Source organism: Penicillium diatomitis (genome assembly GCF_028827545.1).
Source record: "Penicillium diatomitis strain IBT 30728 chromosome Unknown utg000010l_segment0_segment0, whole genome shotgun sequence".
NCBI classification, from domain to species: domain Eukaryota; kingdom Fungi; phylum Ascomycota; class Eurotiomycetes; order Eurotiales; family Aspergillaceae; genus Penicillium; species Penicillium diatomitis.
The window spans coordinates 1,913,108-1,927,333 of record NW_026623182.1 but is presented as its reverse complement, the minus strand read 5'-3'; the positions used below and the strand labels follow the sequence as shown (position 1 = coordinate 1,927,333).

Below are 14,226 nucleotides of genomic sequence, written 5' to 3'. Positions count from 1 at the left end.
TTTGACTGTCACAATCCCGTAGCTGCCAAGTCTAAAAGCAAGAGGTGATTACATACAATTTACATAGATACTGTAATTGTAAAGTTACACAGTATGCGAAGGGCTTGTATATTACGCTAGTGTATTGTAAAAGGCACGGTGGAACTCGCAACTGCAACCACCATGACTTGGTAGCCTCTGGAAAGAAACCCATACCAACATAATCGTGATCAGATGGGCGGATCTAATAAAGTTACATAGTGTAGAGGGGAATGCTCAAGGCAGTCTGATCTCACCAGACAGGTCGAGTCATAGAGGAACCAAACCACAACCACCAGCACGCACGTCCAGAGATCTCCCAGCCCGACCGTACAACACCTATCCGTTGGATGTCAAGAGGCACAAGTGAAGATCAAAAGGAGTGTGTCATTGCAATGCAAAAGAACCCGACTGTAAAGACTGTACTGAACTCTCAATTCCCTTCTCCGATGGGTCTCCCGGATCCCATGAAGTTGTTCTCTTCCTTGGTTCACTGGTTGTCAAGTTGAGTGACCCCCTCTCGTCATGTCCAAATAGTCTCTCCCGACTACAAGGCCACCATCAGGCACACGTAACTCTGCAAGCCATCTGCTCTACATACACGTAACCGGATTCCCTACTACAATAGGTAACATGCAACGATTCACCAGTGCGACCGAGATTCTACGCAGAATCAATAGACGTGTTCAACAGAAAAGTCATTTTGCATACTGTTATCTTTGGAAAACTTCCCACGGTGGACTGAAAGCTCGATGTTGTCAGAGAAGACAGGAGGTACAGAGGAACGGCTACCAGCCCCTAAGTGCTGGGTTAGCTGAACCTCAATCTGCTAAATACCTAAATCGCTGGCTAACGGATATACCCTGTACGATGTATACGCTGTAAAATGATAGTACTTGCTCTACTGGATACCCCTTTTATGTCTTTGATTAGACCTTGGCGCCATAACTGCAAGCAACTACCAGACGTTGGTGGATTGTTGGATAATTATTGATCTAGGCGCGGTGGCGGAGATCGTTACGGCGGATTGCGGGCTTAGTGGCTACGCAGAGCCGTAGCCAGCCAGCCGCAAGCCGTAACGGTGCGATACTTATACCGTTCCCGGGCATACCAGAACACGCGTTCTGGTATATTCTAGTCTATTGGCTTGTTTGGTTAATAGACCCGGCTATTTCCCATAACAGGTTCTCATTGCACAAGAAGTCCATCTTGGAATTTGCATAGTAAACTACCTTTTCATTAACTATGCCTGTGATTTTCGAGCCTTTTTGGACTTCCTGCAGCTTACTTACCGACTTCCTGCAGGGTCCTACTATGCAGTATGCACTCTGTCTCTCTCACTCTCAACCATCTGAAAATAAAGACGAGGTCACGTCTTTGCGGCAACTGTAGCACCTGGCGGCGAGAAGTAAAATAGTGTGCTATAGAGTATTTGCCGTGAAATTACATCCGAAACAATTCATTTCCCCGGCCCAGAAGCATCTAAGTTATATATTTAGGGTGTAATTACTTAAGTAGCCACACACCTGCATCAGTTCAACGAGAATACATTTGTGGGCACACAGACAACATTGCGCTGAAGGCCGCAGGCTAGCTCTTCTAGGCTCCTCAATACTGGGCTACTATATGGTAGGCTCTACAGTAGCTTAATGTCCTCGTTTTGTGATGAAGAGCTACATGACGAGTAAGCATCCATTGGAGCTACCTAACTATGATATCCTATGTTCTTATGAAGAAACAGTATCTCGAGTCTCAGTACAGGCTATATCCGAGTAACACAAGATAGCCACATTATACACAATATAGACCTCTTGTTATCGATCGTGGAAGTAACTATACCCATTCGTATAGGACGCATCTGCACGGCCGATAACGAGGTATGATTGTCTGTGTTAGGTGTGCCCGGAGTGGCCCACTGCCCTGTGTGAAGGGTGGACCCATTGGAGCTTTCCCCGGAACACGTGCCGCCTCCGCAATCCCGAGGTTCACATGCAATGATGCAACACGCCCTCTTTCCTACAAACTTCAACCTCGTGTATACCGTGTCTGTATTATTTCTTGTCGATATTGTCCACTGGAGCGCTGGACCCTGGCTGTGTTGATGGTGCTTTCAACATCTACATAATAGCCACCTAGGCTTGATGCTCTCGAGGACGGTGGGCGATACTGGCTTGGAAGATGGCGGCGCAATCCACCCTCCGGCGCCCGGAGGACCCCCTCATGGCGCTCTATCTTCATTACTCAGATCTACTGCGATCGCAGATAAAACGAACCACACCGGTCACCCGACTGATTGCCATTATCACCATCTTGTTCTCAATCATCAGCTCGAGCTATGGCGGGTATAAGTGGCTGCGTGCACGAGCGAACGAACGTGCCCGAGGTCGCCGCTTGCTTCGCAGGAACTCGGGAATCAGAGGGAAAGACGGGTCTCGAACAATTTATGTCCCCTACAAAGGGGAGAGGACCTCGAAAGTTTTGATTCACCCGACTAAGCCAACCACTTTTGACGCTCATCGGCGACTGTTCCTGAACCCTCCAGCGTCAGCTCGCGGCATGGAAGAGGGATCACAAAGCCGAATCCCTCCACCGTCAATCAAACCTGGACTCAATCTTGCCTTCATACACCAGTTCTTGAGTCTGGGTAGTATCATGGTTCCACGATGGGGCAGTAAAGAGACTGGGCTGCTCCTGAGCCACGGCGTATTCCTGCTGCTCCGTACATACCTCTCCCTGATAATCGCAAGATTAGACGGTGAGATAGTTCGAGACCTTGTTGCTGGCAAGGGGAAGTCGTTTCTGTGGGGAATCTTAAAGTGGTGTGGTATTGGCACTCTTGCCTCTTACACAAACGCCATGATCAAGTTCCTTCAGTCAAAGGTGTCGATTGCCTTCCGCACCCGTTTGACAAGGTACATCCACGACCTGTACCTGACAGAAAATAAGAACTATTACAAGTTGATGAATTTGGATGGCGGAATAGGCCAAGGCCCGGATCAGTTCATTACTCAAGACCTCACCCTTTTCTGCTCGGCTGCGGCGTCCCTATACTCGTCGCTGGGTAAACCGACGGTAGACTTGTTTGTCTTCAACTATCAACTTTATCGATCCCTGGGCCCGCTTGCACTGAGCGGCATTCTCACAGGATACTTCAGTACTGCTGTGGTACTTCGGAAGCTGTCTCCGCCATTTGGAAAGCTCAAGGCGGTAGAAGGCAAGAAAGAAGGGGACTTCAGAGGACTACACTCCAGACTTCTGGCCAACGCTGAAGAGATCTCTTTCTACGGCGGAGCAGATACGGAACGTGTCTTCCTCGTAAGAAGCTTCAAGGAGTTGCAGCGCTGGATGGAGGGTATCTACAGTCTCAAGATTCGATACAACATGCTTGAGGATATAATTTTGAAGTACTCCTGGTCCGCATTCGGCTATCTCATCACGTCTCTACCAGTCTTTCTCCCTGCTTGGGGTGGTCTCGGAGGCGCAATGGAGTTGGCAGATATACCAGAAAATTTGCATCGAGAGCGTGGTCGGATGAAAGAGTTTATCACCAACAAGCGTCTCATGCTCTCGTTGGCTGATGCAGGAGGCCGCATGATGTACAGCATCAAGGACATCTCGGAGCTTGCGGGATATACGTCGCGTGTGTACAACTTGATTGCCACTTTGCATCGCGTTCATGCGAGTGCTTACCAACCTTCCCGCGGCTCCCACCCGGAACTTTATTCACTGGCAGACGCCCAGGGAACCACTCACAATGGCTTTGACGGCGTTCGCCTTGAGCAAGTCCCAATTGTCGCACCTTCTCTATATCCTATAGGCGGCGACGAGCTGATTGAATCCCTCTCATTCGTCGTCCATGCGGGCGATCATCTTCTCATCTCGGGGCCTAATGGTGTGGGTAAATCGGCAATCGCAAGAATCATGGCTGGTCTGTGGCCTGTTTATCGGGGCCTCGTGAGCCGGCCGCGACCGATCGGGCTTGATGGAATCATGTTCCTTCCGCAGCGACCCTATTTGAGCGTCGGTACCCTACGCGATCAGGTTATCTACCCGCACACCGAAATCGACATGCGCGAGGCCGGCGAGACCGACTCAAATCTCCAGACAATCCTCGATGCAGTACATCTGGGGTACCTACCGCAGCGTGAAGGGGGATGGGATGCCCGGAAGGAGTGGAAAGACGTGTTCAGCGGCGGCGAGAAACAGCGCATGGCCATGGCTCGTCTTTTCTATCACGAACCTCGTTACGCCTTCATCGACGAAGGTACCTCTGCGGTTTCTTCAGACGTTGAAGGTATTCTCTATGAGCGAGCGAAGGAACGCGGCATCACTCTCATCACGATCTCAACCCGTGCATCTCTCAAGAAGTACCATACCTACAATCTCTCCATTGGCCTCGGCGAAGAGGGTGAGCTTTGGGAATTTGAGCGTATCGGCACTGAGAAAGAGAAACTCGGAGTGGAGAAGGAGATCCAGGAACTTCGAAAGAGACTGGACAAGGTGGACGAATGGAAGAAGCGTCGAGAAGAAATCGAGTTTGAACTTGGCAAAGTCTGGACTCATGAAGGGGAAATTGCACCACCCCCTTACCAAGAGGAGGACATGAAGCTGCCACACGAAGCCGCTGCTGCTGCTTCTACTGATGAGGCTGCGAGCGGTGCATGACATCCATACCATTTCTTGACATCACACTGATCGGTACATCCCTCATCTTCAAGGTGTTACTGGAGTTTCCATATGACATAGCATACTTGATATTTTCGTGTGCTCCTCAGTTTTTCTCTGCTTTGCTTGTATTGTGATCTAACCCCTGTTTGAGCTCGGGTCTTAGCCTCGGTACACTGGAACTATACATACATTTTTGGAAGCCTTGTAGTCTGATATTCAATCTAGTTGGAAATGCAGAGCTAATCTTGTGTTCGTAAGCGACAGAAGACGTTAATACTGGAGTATCTGTCATCTCTTTGTCACCCTGGCACAGTACATAGAAGGCTTTTTTCTTTGGGATAGTTGAATTCGTCTGCAAAAGAACGACCAGATTACGAGAGCCTGTTAATCTGTCGCTGTAGGATGTAAACGTAGTCTGTTCGGGGCGCTGACCTCAAACCCTTTTTGAAACACTGCTCATATAGCTGGCTGTTACGGTGGCGTTGAAACAAAATCCCCCGCAAGGTGAAATGATCCTCGGACCTCGATTATCCAATCGAGTATTAGAGTGACTTACAACTTGGTTATAGCTGTGGACACACAGTAATTCTTGTGTGTTACATAGGCAGTCTGACATCACTTGCAATTACTCTTAGATTTCTCCTCGATTTCTCTCACTCGCGTGCGAATTGCAAGTGTCTAGTGTCACTGTCCACGACCTACTATTGTACAACACTACAAATGTACAGTAGATGGGTGATATTGGTACCTGCAGGAGCCTTCTAACCTTATCAACAGTGGGCACACCCGTCCTTATCTGTGAATGATACCCAGCACACCGCCTCCCACGTACGTGGATTTTTATCTTACCATCCTCTCCGATACCATTTACTGAAACACGTGATCCAGCATCATTGTTCGACTCTTTGAACGATCAAAAACTACGGCCATCTGAGTGATCTGATTCCAGATTGCAAATTATTTCCAGACATACGCATGCATTCTGCAGGTTGTAATTCCGAGATTTTCTTTCTGGGACTATCTGAACACTGGACGCTGCATCACTGAAGGGGCACCGTTGCCCGCGCTCGCCTGAGCTTGGCCACTGCGGTGTCATTTGATACTCAGAGGATGGCAAGCGAAAGTGAGACAAATGACGACCCCAGCCGGGTCGTCATTGCTCTTGATCACTCACGAAGTGACGGGAACAAGGCTGTTTGGCCGATGAACAACTCGGACCCGCGATGGGAGTATAGACTCCGTGACGACGAGAGTTGGCGTATTGGCCTGGCTGAAATGTGGGTCAAGAAGCAGATGCCAATCCAAGAAGAAGGTAAGATGCTGATGGCGCTGTGTGAGCTTCTGAGAGAATGCATGTCTTCGTGAAACTCGCGGCTGCAACAATCATCTCTGCAGGATGCATGGACCCGAGCATGACGGCCCACTTTCTTGATATTAAGATCATTTCCAAAACTTGCTTTGACATGCGTGTCCTGCATTTGAAAATCCTGATGACCTTTCTGGATAAAGCATGGAACAGTGCTCGTTCATCACAGCAATAACATCTGCATATCTCTCAGTTCGCTGTCAACCGAAGAATTCCATCAGCTGACTGTCTCTATCTCTTTCATAACAGGCGTAACGTATATCCTGGACGCGCTTCCCGAAGGATATGCCCTTGTGGATCGGCCTCGGGGAACAGATCAGAAAACGGTAGGATTGCTGAATACTCAAGATCAAGGCATTTGCTGCATACCTGTTATAATGATCTTCGGCGGCTTCTGAGAAGAGGTCCACAGTCACTGACACCAGCTACAGCGGGATAGTTTCCTCTTTGGCCACCCGAGTGGCAGATACTATCAGTCTCGCGTCACGTTCTTTCCCCATTTCTACTGGCTCATGACTGATCGAGCCCAGCCTTGCGAGTGCAAGCTCTGTGTCCGAGTGCAGTCGAGCTCGAAACCACTTTCCGAATTCAAACCCCGTGAATTTAAACCCCGAAAACGTGAGTTCATGCTCATTGATCCAAACAAACAATGTTGTCTGGAGGCTTTCAAACTGATATCTCGTCTCGTCAGGTCGTACCAAGGCAGAAATGGAAGCTGATCGCCTGAAGGCTTTAGGCGTCGAGCAGCTTGTCAGAAGCCCCCGGCCTCCACCTCGAGAGATGATTCAGGAGCTACCAGAGGATGCTAACGGCCCTGACTACTGGAAAATTCATGTCATGGATTTGAAAAAGAAAGGCACTGTTGATGAAGAGATCGACCACCCGTTCAATCTTGACTGGGTACTGACCCATGACTATCTCAAAGACTACTTTGTGCGTCTTCCACTGCAGCCCGCCTTTGTCCCCCGGATAGGCGAGGTCGTGCTCTTCACTTATTCTCTTGAAGGCCGACTCGAAACCAACACTGAAACAAACGTTGTGGAGATGCGTGCAGAGGACGGCCGTTGGCTTGGTATGCCGGAATGGAGGGCCGGTGTTGTCACGCAAGTCTCTGAGGAAGAATCAAGCTTCCTGGACATTGTCCAAGAGACCAAAAAGCAGCAGCCAATTTCGTATTCCGGTTTCCGTGTGGAGACGCTCCCTGACCCTTTGGCTGATGACAAGTCCTACTCGTTGCATTACAAATATGTACCCCTCAGATGCATCAAACCTTTCGGATCATTCGAACGCTGGCTCTGGCCCACGCCCCGAGAGAAGCTGCACCCCTCTATTGAAAATGCAATGACGACGATGGCATCCTACAGTCTCTTACACAAGGTTCGATTCAAGGGCACTTGGCCAAATGCTCGAATCGGCTGCAAGGGTATTTACATCGGGCCGGAATTACTCGCTGTCGCAGACACTGTACGCTTGAAGCCCTTTGGTCTGAAGGCCGAAGACATGGAGACTAGCCAGGGAGAATTAAAGTCAGGCCTTGAGCCTCCACTCAATGACGTGATGGTCATCGAGGCTATTTGGCTTGAACTTGGAGACTGCGACGCAGACCCCCACAGCGAGCAGCTTGCCAGGAGCATGGTCCCCTTCATTGCCGGAAAGGTGTACACCCGTGATCCTCATCGGCTGAACCGAGTCATGCCCTTCGATCCTGCCCCTTTGGAGAAGCTCACTCCCAAGGAGGTCGACGATGCGTTTCAACAAGTGGGAATGCGTGTGTACGGTCGCTGGTATCGTGTTGCGGCAGGCAAAACATGCGTTGTCACGCCGGGCATGATTCTTGGGCGATGCTATGAACCGGAAGCCACACAGCTGCACTTTGGCACCACGGATCTGGACTATGACCTGCACGGCATCCTCAGCGGCAGACGCTACTCTGTGCAGGTAGATGCACGTATTCCCGCGGGGTTGGAATTCTTCTGGGGCGACAACCGGGTTGAGACACTCGGCCTGGCCACCATGAACGGGATTGACGTGGGACCAGCAGCTGACCAGCGAGACAATCCTCTGCGTTGGCAGGCAATCCTTCGCATCTTAAAAGGCAGCACTTCCGAGTCCGACTATCGTACCGCGGATTTGGGAATCACCAGAACAGGCCCAGGCCCTGGTCGTCCTCGCGGCGCAAGGAAGACTTACAGTGCGGTCAGCAAGAACAGCAAGCTTGTCCGTACCGGACTTGGCGCCATGACTGAGAACGAAGACAGCGGCGAGGGACCATCGAACACCGCGGATAGTGACCCATCTGACATGGATCTCTCCGAGACCGAATTGATGGCTCCCATTCCGTTCCGTGAGCAGAGCGAAGGGCCAGAATATGTACCATGAGAGGGCGGCAGGTCTGAAGATGTCAACTTCGGAATTCCTTTGCTTTTGCAATTTTCCCTCCGACGTTCTTTGGGGTCATTCTGTTATTTTCCTGCAAGAGAAGTTGTTCTTGGGTTGTCTCTCGCCGTCACTCACTTCAACGGAGACGTTTTCGATATCCATCAATATCTTGATTTACTCACAAAATATCTCTGTTGAGATTTGCTGGTGCGTGGGGGCCGAGCGGCGTTTCTAAAGCAATTTGTATTGGATACCCTTTTTGTTTCCTGGGGGTGAGCGAGGCTGGTCCAGGCACATTACGATAGGCACGCATATTCATTAATGACGTATTATTCATACTTGGCGACTGGTCTTCTTAGAATTCTTGAAAAAGTAGATTCATACGTCGTCGTTGACTCGTTCAAGGACAGAAGGGTGTGTCCCCTAGTTAACCGACTCCTCGGCCAAGGAAATATGCTATTGGATGGTCACAGATTCTCCACGTTCAAAAGACTTTTGACTACTCACATCAAGTGTTCCTGGGAGACCTGATCAAGATCCCTCCCGACTCTTGCCGTTAGTTCTGAGTCACTTCTGACTCTCGTCATTGTCGTAATTCTTCGCGACCACTCCCCGGGCGAATTCGGCAAAAGTCAACCCTTCCTGCACTTCCTCATTGAGATTGGGTTGCGTGAACACCGCCAACGTGTTCCGCGCAATGCGCTGCTTGCCACCTACCGCGCGTGCTCCCTTTACAAAATGCGGCACGGCACGGAACTTTCCCTTGGTGATCAGTTGCAGCGCCTCGCCGGTCTGGAAAGCCAGGCAGTCCTTGGGAATATTGACTTTGACCACGTCTCCGGTTCGTGAGCGAATGTAGAGACCAGCTGCCGGGTCGGGAGACTGGGGCAGCTCGGGGAGAGAGGTAGTAGGGGTGGGTTCTGGAACGGGCAGAGTGGCTGCTTCGTCGAGGAACATGGCCGATGTGAGACCGGTCAGACAGCCGTGGTCGACGTGTGTTGCGCACCAGTCATCGTCGTCTTCTTCTTCCTTTGAAGCGGGTGTGGGGTTGGACATTGAGGCGGGGGCATCGTTAGCGGGGAAGTAGTGCAACAGACGCGCCTTGGTCGTGAGACTGCCCTTGACGACGTGGGCGAGATAACCGGGCTTGTAGCCTTCGATATTAGCCTCGGCATAGCGGTCACAGGCCTGGGCAACGAGTGCAGCGGTGTCGATGATCAACGAGCAGAGGGCCTCGACAGAAGGGCGGAAACTTGGCAGCTTGCGCTCTGGAGGCCAAATATTGGGCGCGGTGTACTGAGGAAGATCAGGAAAGCCATCTGCGGGAGCACTTTGCAGTGATGGATCTTGGTAGAAGGCACAGTTGACATAATATGAGCCCTTGAGCGTGTCAAAGGTGCCCGATTTCAGGGTCTCTTTGCCACAAGACCAGCCGACGAGATATTTAGATTCAGGGCTCTCAAGAGATTCTGCGCAAGTGGAGAGAAAGAGAGGCAATGTTAGTGAACTGCTGGCGGTGACTGTCTCATGGGACCGCTCCGGAGAAGCTCACCCAAATCCGAGGAGGGAAGCGCAGCAAGATAGGATGCATGCGATAAGACTTGCGCGCGGAGCTGTTGAAATTGCTCGGGAAGATCTTTTACAATGATGATCCCCAACGACGAGGGTCCAAAGGCCTCGGTGAGGCTATCGAAGGACACGGTTCCTGCAGAAGAACGAGTCAACATCTGCTTTGGAACCTGTAGAGACTACAGACACACTCGTCGGACAAGGTGAGCCACCGACCTCACTTACCATCTTGCAATTCCTTCAGGCTTACAGTGACCGCTTGAGCGATTGGGGCTTGCATATTAGAAATGACAAGCGGACAGTATATAGACCGAGTGCGTGGGGACAACGGCGAGTGGGAAAATGAAGAGATGGAAAAGCAAAGACTGTAAATCCCAGTTGAAGTGGAACAATAGACGTCTGTTTTCCCCCGCGGGTGACCAGACTCAACCTACCCGACTGGAGTACCTACTCCAAACGTTGATAGTGGTATGATCGGCGCAGTGATGCCTCAGGTACTACGAAGAACCTGTGAGTCTCTAGTAAAATATCACCAAATTGAACAAAGTCTGCTACCGGACCATAGAGAGAGTGGGGAGTGAAGATGAAGTTTAAAACAGACAAAATGGAAACAAAAAGAAAGGTAGAATCGGATCTCCCCCACCGGGGGGTTTTGAGACGGGTAGCGACGGGCGATGCCGACGGCCCAATTTGACGTTTCTATCTGCAAAGTATTTGACACGAGGTTGATACTCTATACTGGTTTATACTTGAGGTCATTGATAATTTCCATGACGATCCAGGAGAATGATATTGTTGCTATTGTGAGATACAAAAGCCAGAACTGGCTTTGCAATTGCCGTTCCGTCCCCACATCCTTTGCGCGCAGAATGTATTCCATATCATTGACACAAAGCGCTGGTGGGCTTCATTCTGGTATATATATTGCGCAGGCATGAGTCGAGCTTTGCATGGAATGCTTTGCTACGGGCTGTATGTATTACAGGCAAGACATCAGATGTAATTCTATGTCAACCACTGTATAAGCTTCAGATGAGGACCTGAGAAATGAAGGCGAAAAGATAAAAGTTTGCTCAATACAGTTGGGTTATGGTAGAGGTTCAATTTAGATGCACCACAAGATCGCTTTTCACTCTTTACTAGTACAGCTTCAAACCTTATCATACAATATTCGCCACAGAGAATACAGTTCTCCACGCTTTCTCATTTAGCCGGGACATTCTCTTTGCCGGTCAGGCCAGGGAGGACAGAGGGCCGCCGGGTCACAGCGCGCAAAGTGCCAAACGGCAAGACATCCCCAATCCGCTTCGCACCGGTGAACAGCATCACCAGTCGGTCCACGCCACAACCCCAACCACCCGTGGCAGGGAGACCCCATTCGAGCGCCTCCAAGTAAGTCTCATCCACTTCAGCAGGTTCATCAGAGCCCTTGCTGTATCGCACTTGGTCCTCAAACTTGCGTCGCTGCTCCACAGGCGAGTTCTCTTCCTCGTAGGTGTTGACTACCTCCTTGCCTTGAATGAAAAGCTCACCACGCGCGGCGACGACTTGATTCGCGGTGGGGTGGATGAATGATTTAGACAACGGAGAGAGACATTCAGGCGGGTGGATGATGAATGTCGGGTCGACGCAGAGTGGCTCAAGGTAAGTAGCGCATAGCTCATCGAGAAGGCGAGGAAGATTGGGAGATGACGGCAGGGGGAGAGAAAGCTCGTGGAAGAGGGTATGTAGTTGGATCAAGGCATCTGGAGAGGAAAGATCGGGCAGGGCGCGTCCGATCTGCCCTTCGATTCCAGTGATGAAATCGATGCGCCGGAAGGGCCTGCGGAAATCGGCCGTGGTGGGATTGAGAGTGCCCTTGACATTGAAGGTCTTGATATGCTCGACCATCCCGGACAGCAACAGCTCGGTCATGCTCATCAGGTCTTCCAAGTTGGCGTAGGCTTGATAAAATTCACAAGTAGTGAACTCGGGGTTGTGAGTCTTGTCGATACCTTGCACAATATTAGTATACTGAACGAAACCGAGACTGGGGAAGCCACATGGATCAGATATTCACCTTCATTTCGGAAAGACGCGCCGATCTCAAAGACCTTGTCAAACCCGCCCACGACCAGTCGCTTGAGCCACAACTCGGGTGCAATTCGCAAGGACAGCACACGATCAGGGAATTCTGTGGCCGACGTGTTGAACGGTCGAGCGATGGCACCACCGGCGCCTGCGCCAATGATCGGTGTGTTGACCTCCATGAAGGAGCGGTCGAGGAAGAACTGGCGCAGGTACTGCACCAACGAAGCTCGCGCTCGAATGATGTCGGCAGCTGTGGGATCAGCCATGAATTGAACATGGCGAGGGTACGGTGAGGTCTCTTGGTGGGCGGCATCGTGAATAGGCACATCGTGTAGACATGGTGAGAGCAGCTGCGGCAGCTCAGTGGCATCTATGGTCAATTCACCACGGCCAGTTCGATACGGTCGCCCGGTGATAGCTTTTGGAAAGAAAGGGTCCCGTTAGTCAAGGAGCATCACCGAAAGCCGTGGATTGCTTGTCAAAGACAAGAAGTTGCCACTGATGCACGTACAGAATGCATCGCCGCGGCGCAAAAGGCGATAGAACTTTTTAAACTCGGAACCGTCGACATTCGCAAGCTGTCGTTTATTGCACATCACTTGAACTTTGTGGCCATCTTGCACGATATCGAAGAAGATCAATTTGCTCCCGGCGAGTCTATAGGTACGGATCCTACCTAGCTAATCTAAGTACAATGGCACTGGTTCATGCGGCCGGAAAACAGACGACCTACCAGAAATGACAATTGAGTCTTCCTCTACTGTTTCATTCTCCTTCAAGTGAGCGTAGCGAGTGCGAAAGTCGGCACAACTCAGAGTACGCGAGTCTACTGCAAGCCGAGGATACGGATCGGCACATGCGTTGCGAATTTCTTGCATTCGCTCCTGAAAAGCCTTCTTCGGAGAAGTATTCGAACTGACGCATCGGGTAGCCGGAGTCTGAGATGTTAGTAGAGGCTGACCTAGTCCAAGTGAAACTGGACGAGTGGAGAGACGCAATCGGGCACTGCGACATGGAAGTCAGCTTTTTCGTTCCATCAACAATGGCAATTGGAGGTTCAAAGGATATCATGGCATGTTGTAATCAGGAATTGAGTTCCGGTTCGTTCATATGTCCCGAAGGACATCAACTGCAGCGGTTCTGAAGCAGAGGGGATAATCTCATCATAATAAATGCGACATTGTGGTTGGTGCAAAGAGAATTGCAAATGCTCAGGAGCAGACATAGACATGACTGAGAAAAAGCTTACCCGCTGTGCAGACCTTCTAGTCCTCTTACGGCCCGAAGGCGAATTGTATGCATGAGAGTTGCAGTTGTTTCCGACTCACATTGCGTGAGTGAGGGAAGAAGGGAAGAATGAAACCCAGGCGCGTAAAAATGTGGAAGAAAACTCGGCGCGGGCGGAGAGAGCAGTGAAAGTGGTCCGAGCTTTCCGACCTTCGACGGCGTCGAAAGGCTTCCGGGTCCGCTGTGTAAATCAACAACTCAGCTTGATCGCAATACAGGAAACCCATTCAAGTCCTTGTGAGTTTAGCTTGGAAAATGCAGAACTCTACTATCTCATGTCGAAGTCGATCTAATGATGATGCCTGAGCTGAGCAGAAATTGCCAAACAGCACCTCTTATCCGCCTACAAAATGTCGTTCCTCTTCGGTGGCCAGCCTAAGATGAGCTCCGAGCAGAAGATCGCTGCCGCTGAGACTGAGGTTGAGATGATCACGGACATGTTCACACGGTAAGGGAATTCACGATGCGTTCTTGCTCAAGAAGACTTGGAAAGATATCATCTAATGGCATAATGTCTCTGCAGTCTCTCTGAGTCCTGCACCAAGAAGTGTATTCCGGCCGATTACCGCGAGGGCGACCTCAACAAGGGCGAGTCCGTCTGCTTGGATCGCTGCGTGTCCAAGTTCTTCGAGGTCAACGTCAAGGTCAGCGAGAAGATGCAGCAGAACGCTGGCGGCGGTATGGGTATGATGTAAAATATTCATGGTATACGTTCGTTGCAGACTTGAGGAGACGATGTTCAAAGAATGCCAGATCCCGACAAGGGACCGACAAATTTGGCTTATCACCGCCAAATATCATGACTGAATTCAAGGTGTTTTGAGTATGTCTCCATGACTGTGAACCAGGACCCCAGGGCAAGCGTCCAG

General features: G+C 50.5%; 5 protein-coding genes across 5 annotated transcripts; 3 read left to right on the top strand and 2 right to left on the bottom strand.

The window, feature by feature from the left end:
- Window positions 1-2,196: 2,196 nt before the first annotated feature.
- pxa1 (putative peroxisomal ABC transporter (PXA1)) lies at window positions 2,197-4,683 on the top strand (the record flags this gene model as incomplete). The annotated part of the gene is made up of 1 exon (XM_056937256.1): window positions 2,197-4,683. The coding sequence occupies one exon, from the start codon at window positions 2,197-2,199 to the stop codon at window positions 4,681-4,683; it is 2,487 nt and encodes an 828-aa protein (XP_056788055.1).
- Window positions 4,684-5,488: 805 nt separating this feature from the next.
- On the top strand, window positions 5,489-8,431 carry N7539_007654 (uncharacterized protein; the record flags this gene model as incomplete). The annotated part of the gene is made up of 3 exons (XM_056937255.1): window positions 5,489-5,514; window positions 5,736-5,998; window positions 6,744-8,431. 3 exons carry the CDS (start codon window positions 5,489-5,491, stop codon window positions 8,429-8,431), a joined length of 1,977 nt encoding a protein of 658 aa, XP_056788054.1.
- Window positions 8,432-8,998: 567 nt separating this feature from the next.
- N7539_007653 (uncharacterized protein) lies at window positions 8,999-10,280 on the bottom strand (the record flags this gene model as incomplete). Its single annotated transcript, XM_056937254.1, has 3 exons — window positions 8,999-9,900; window positions 9,984-10,136; window positions 10,226-10,280. 3 exons carry the CDS (start codon window positions 10,278-10,280, stop codon window positions 8,999-9,001), a joined length of 1,110 nt encoding a protein of 369 aa, XP_056788053.1.
- Window positions 10,281-11,203: 923 nt separating this feature from the next.
- N7539_007652 (uncharacterized protein) lies at window positions 11,204-13,141 on the bottom strand (the record flags this gene model as incomplete). Its single annotated transcript, XM_056937253.1, has 5 exons — window positions 11,204-11,994; window positions 12,060-12,488; window positions 12,582-12,746; window positions 12,804-12,985; window positions 13,032-13,141. 5 exons carry the CDS (start codon window positions 13,139-13,141, stop codon window positions 11,204-11,206), a joined length of 1,677 nt encoding a protein of 558 aa, XP_056788052.1.
- Window positions 13,142-13,707: 566 nt separating this feature from the next.
- On the top strand, window positions 13,708-14,052 carry N7539_007651 (Tim10/DDP family zinc finger protein; the record flags this gene model as incomplete). Its single annotated transcript, XM_056937252.1, has 2 exons — window positions 13,708-13,805; window positions 13,881-14,052. 2 exons carry the CDS (start codon window positions 13,708-13,710, stop codon window positions 14,050-14,052), a joined length of 270 nt encoding a protein of 89 aa, XP_056788051.1.
- Between the last annotated feature and the right edge of the window lie 174 nt (window positions 14,053-14,226).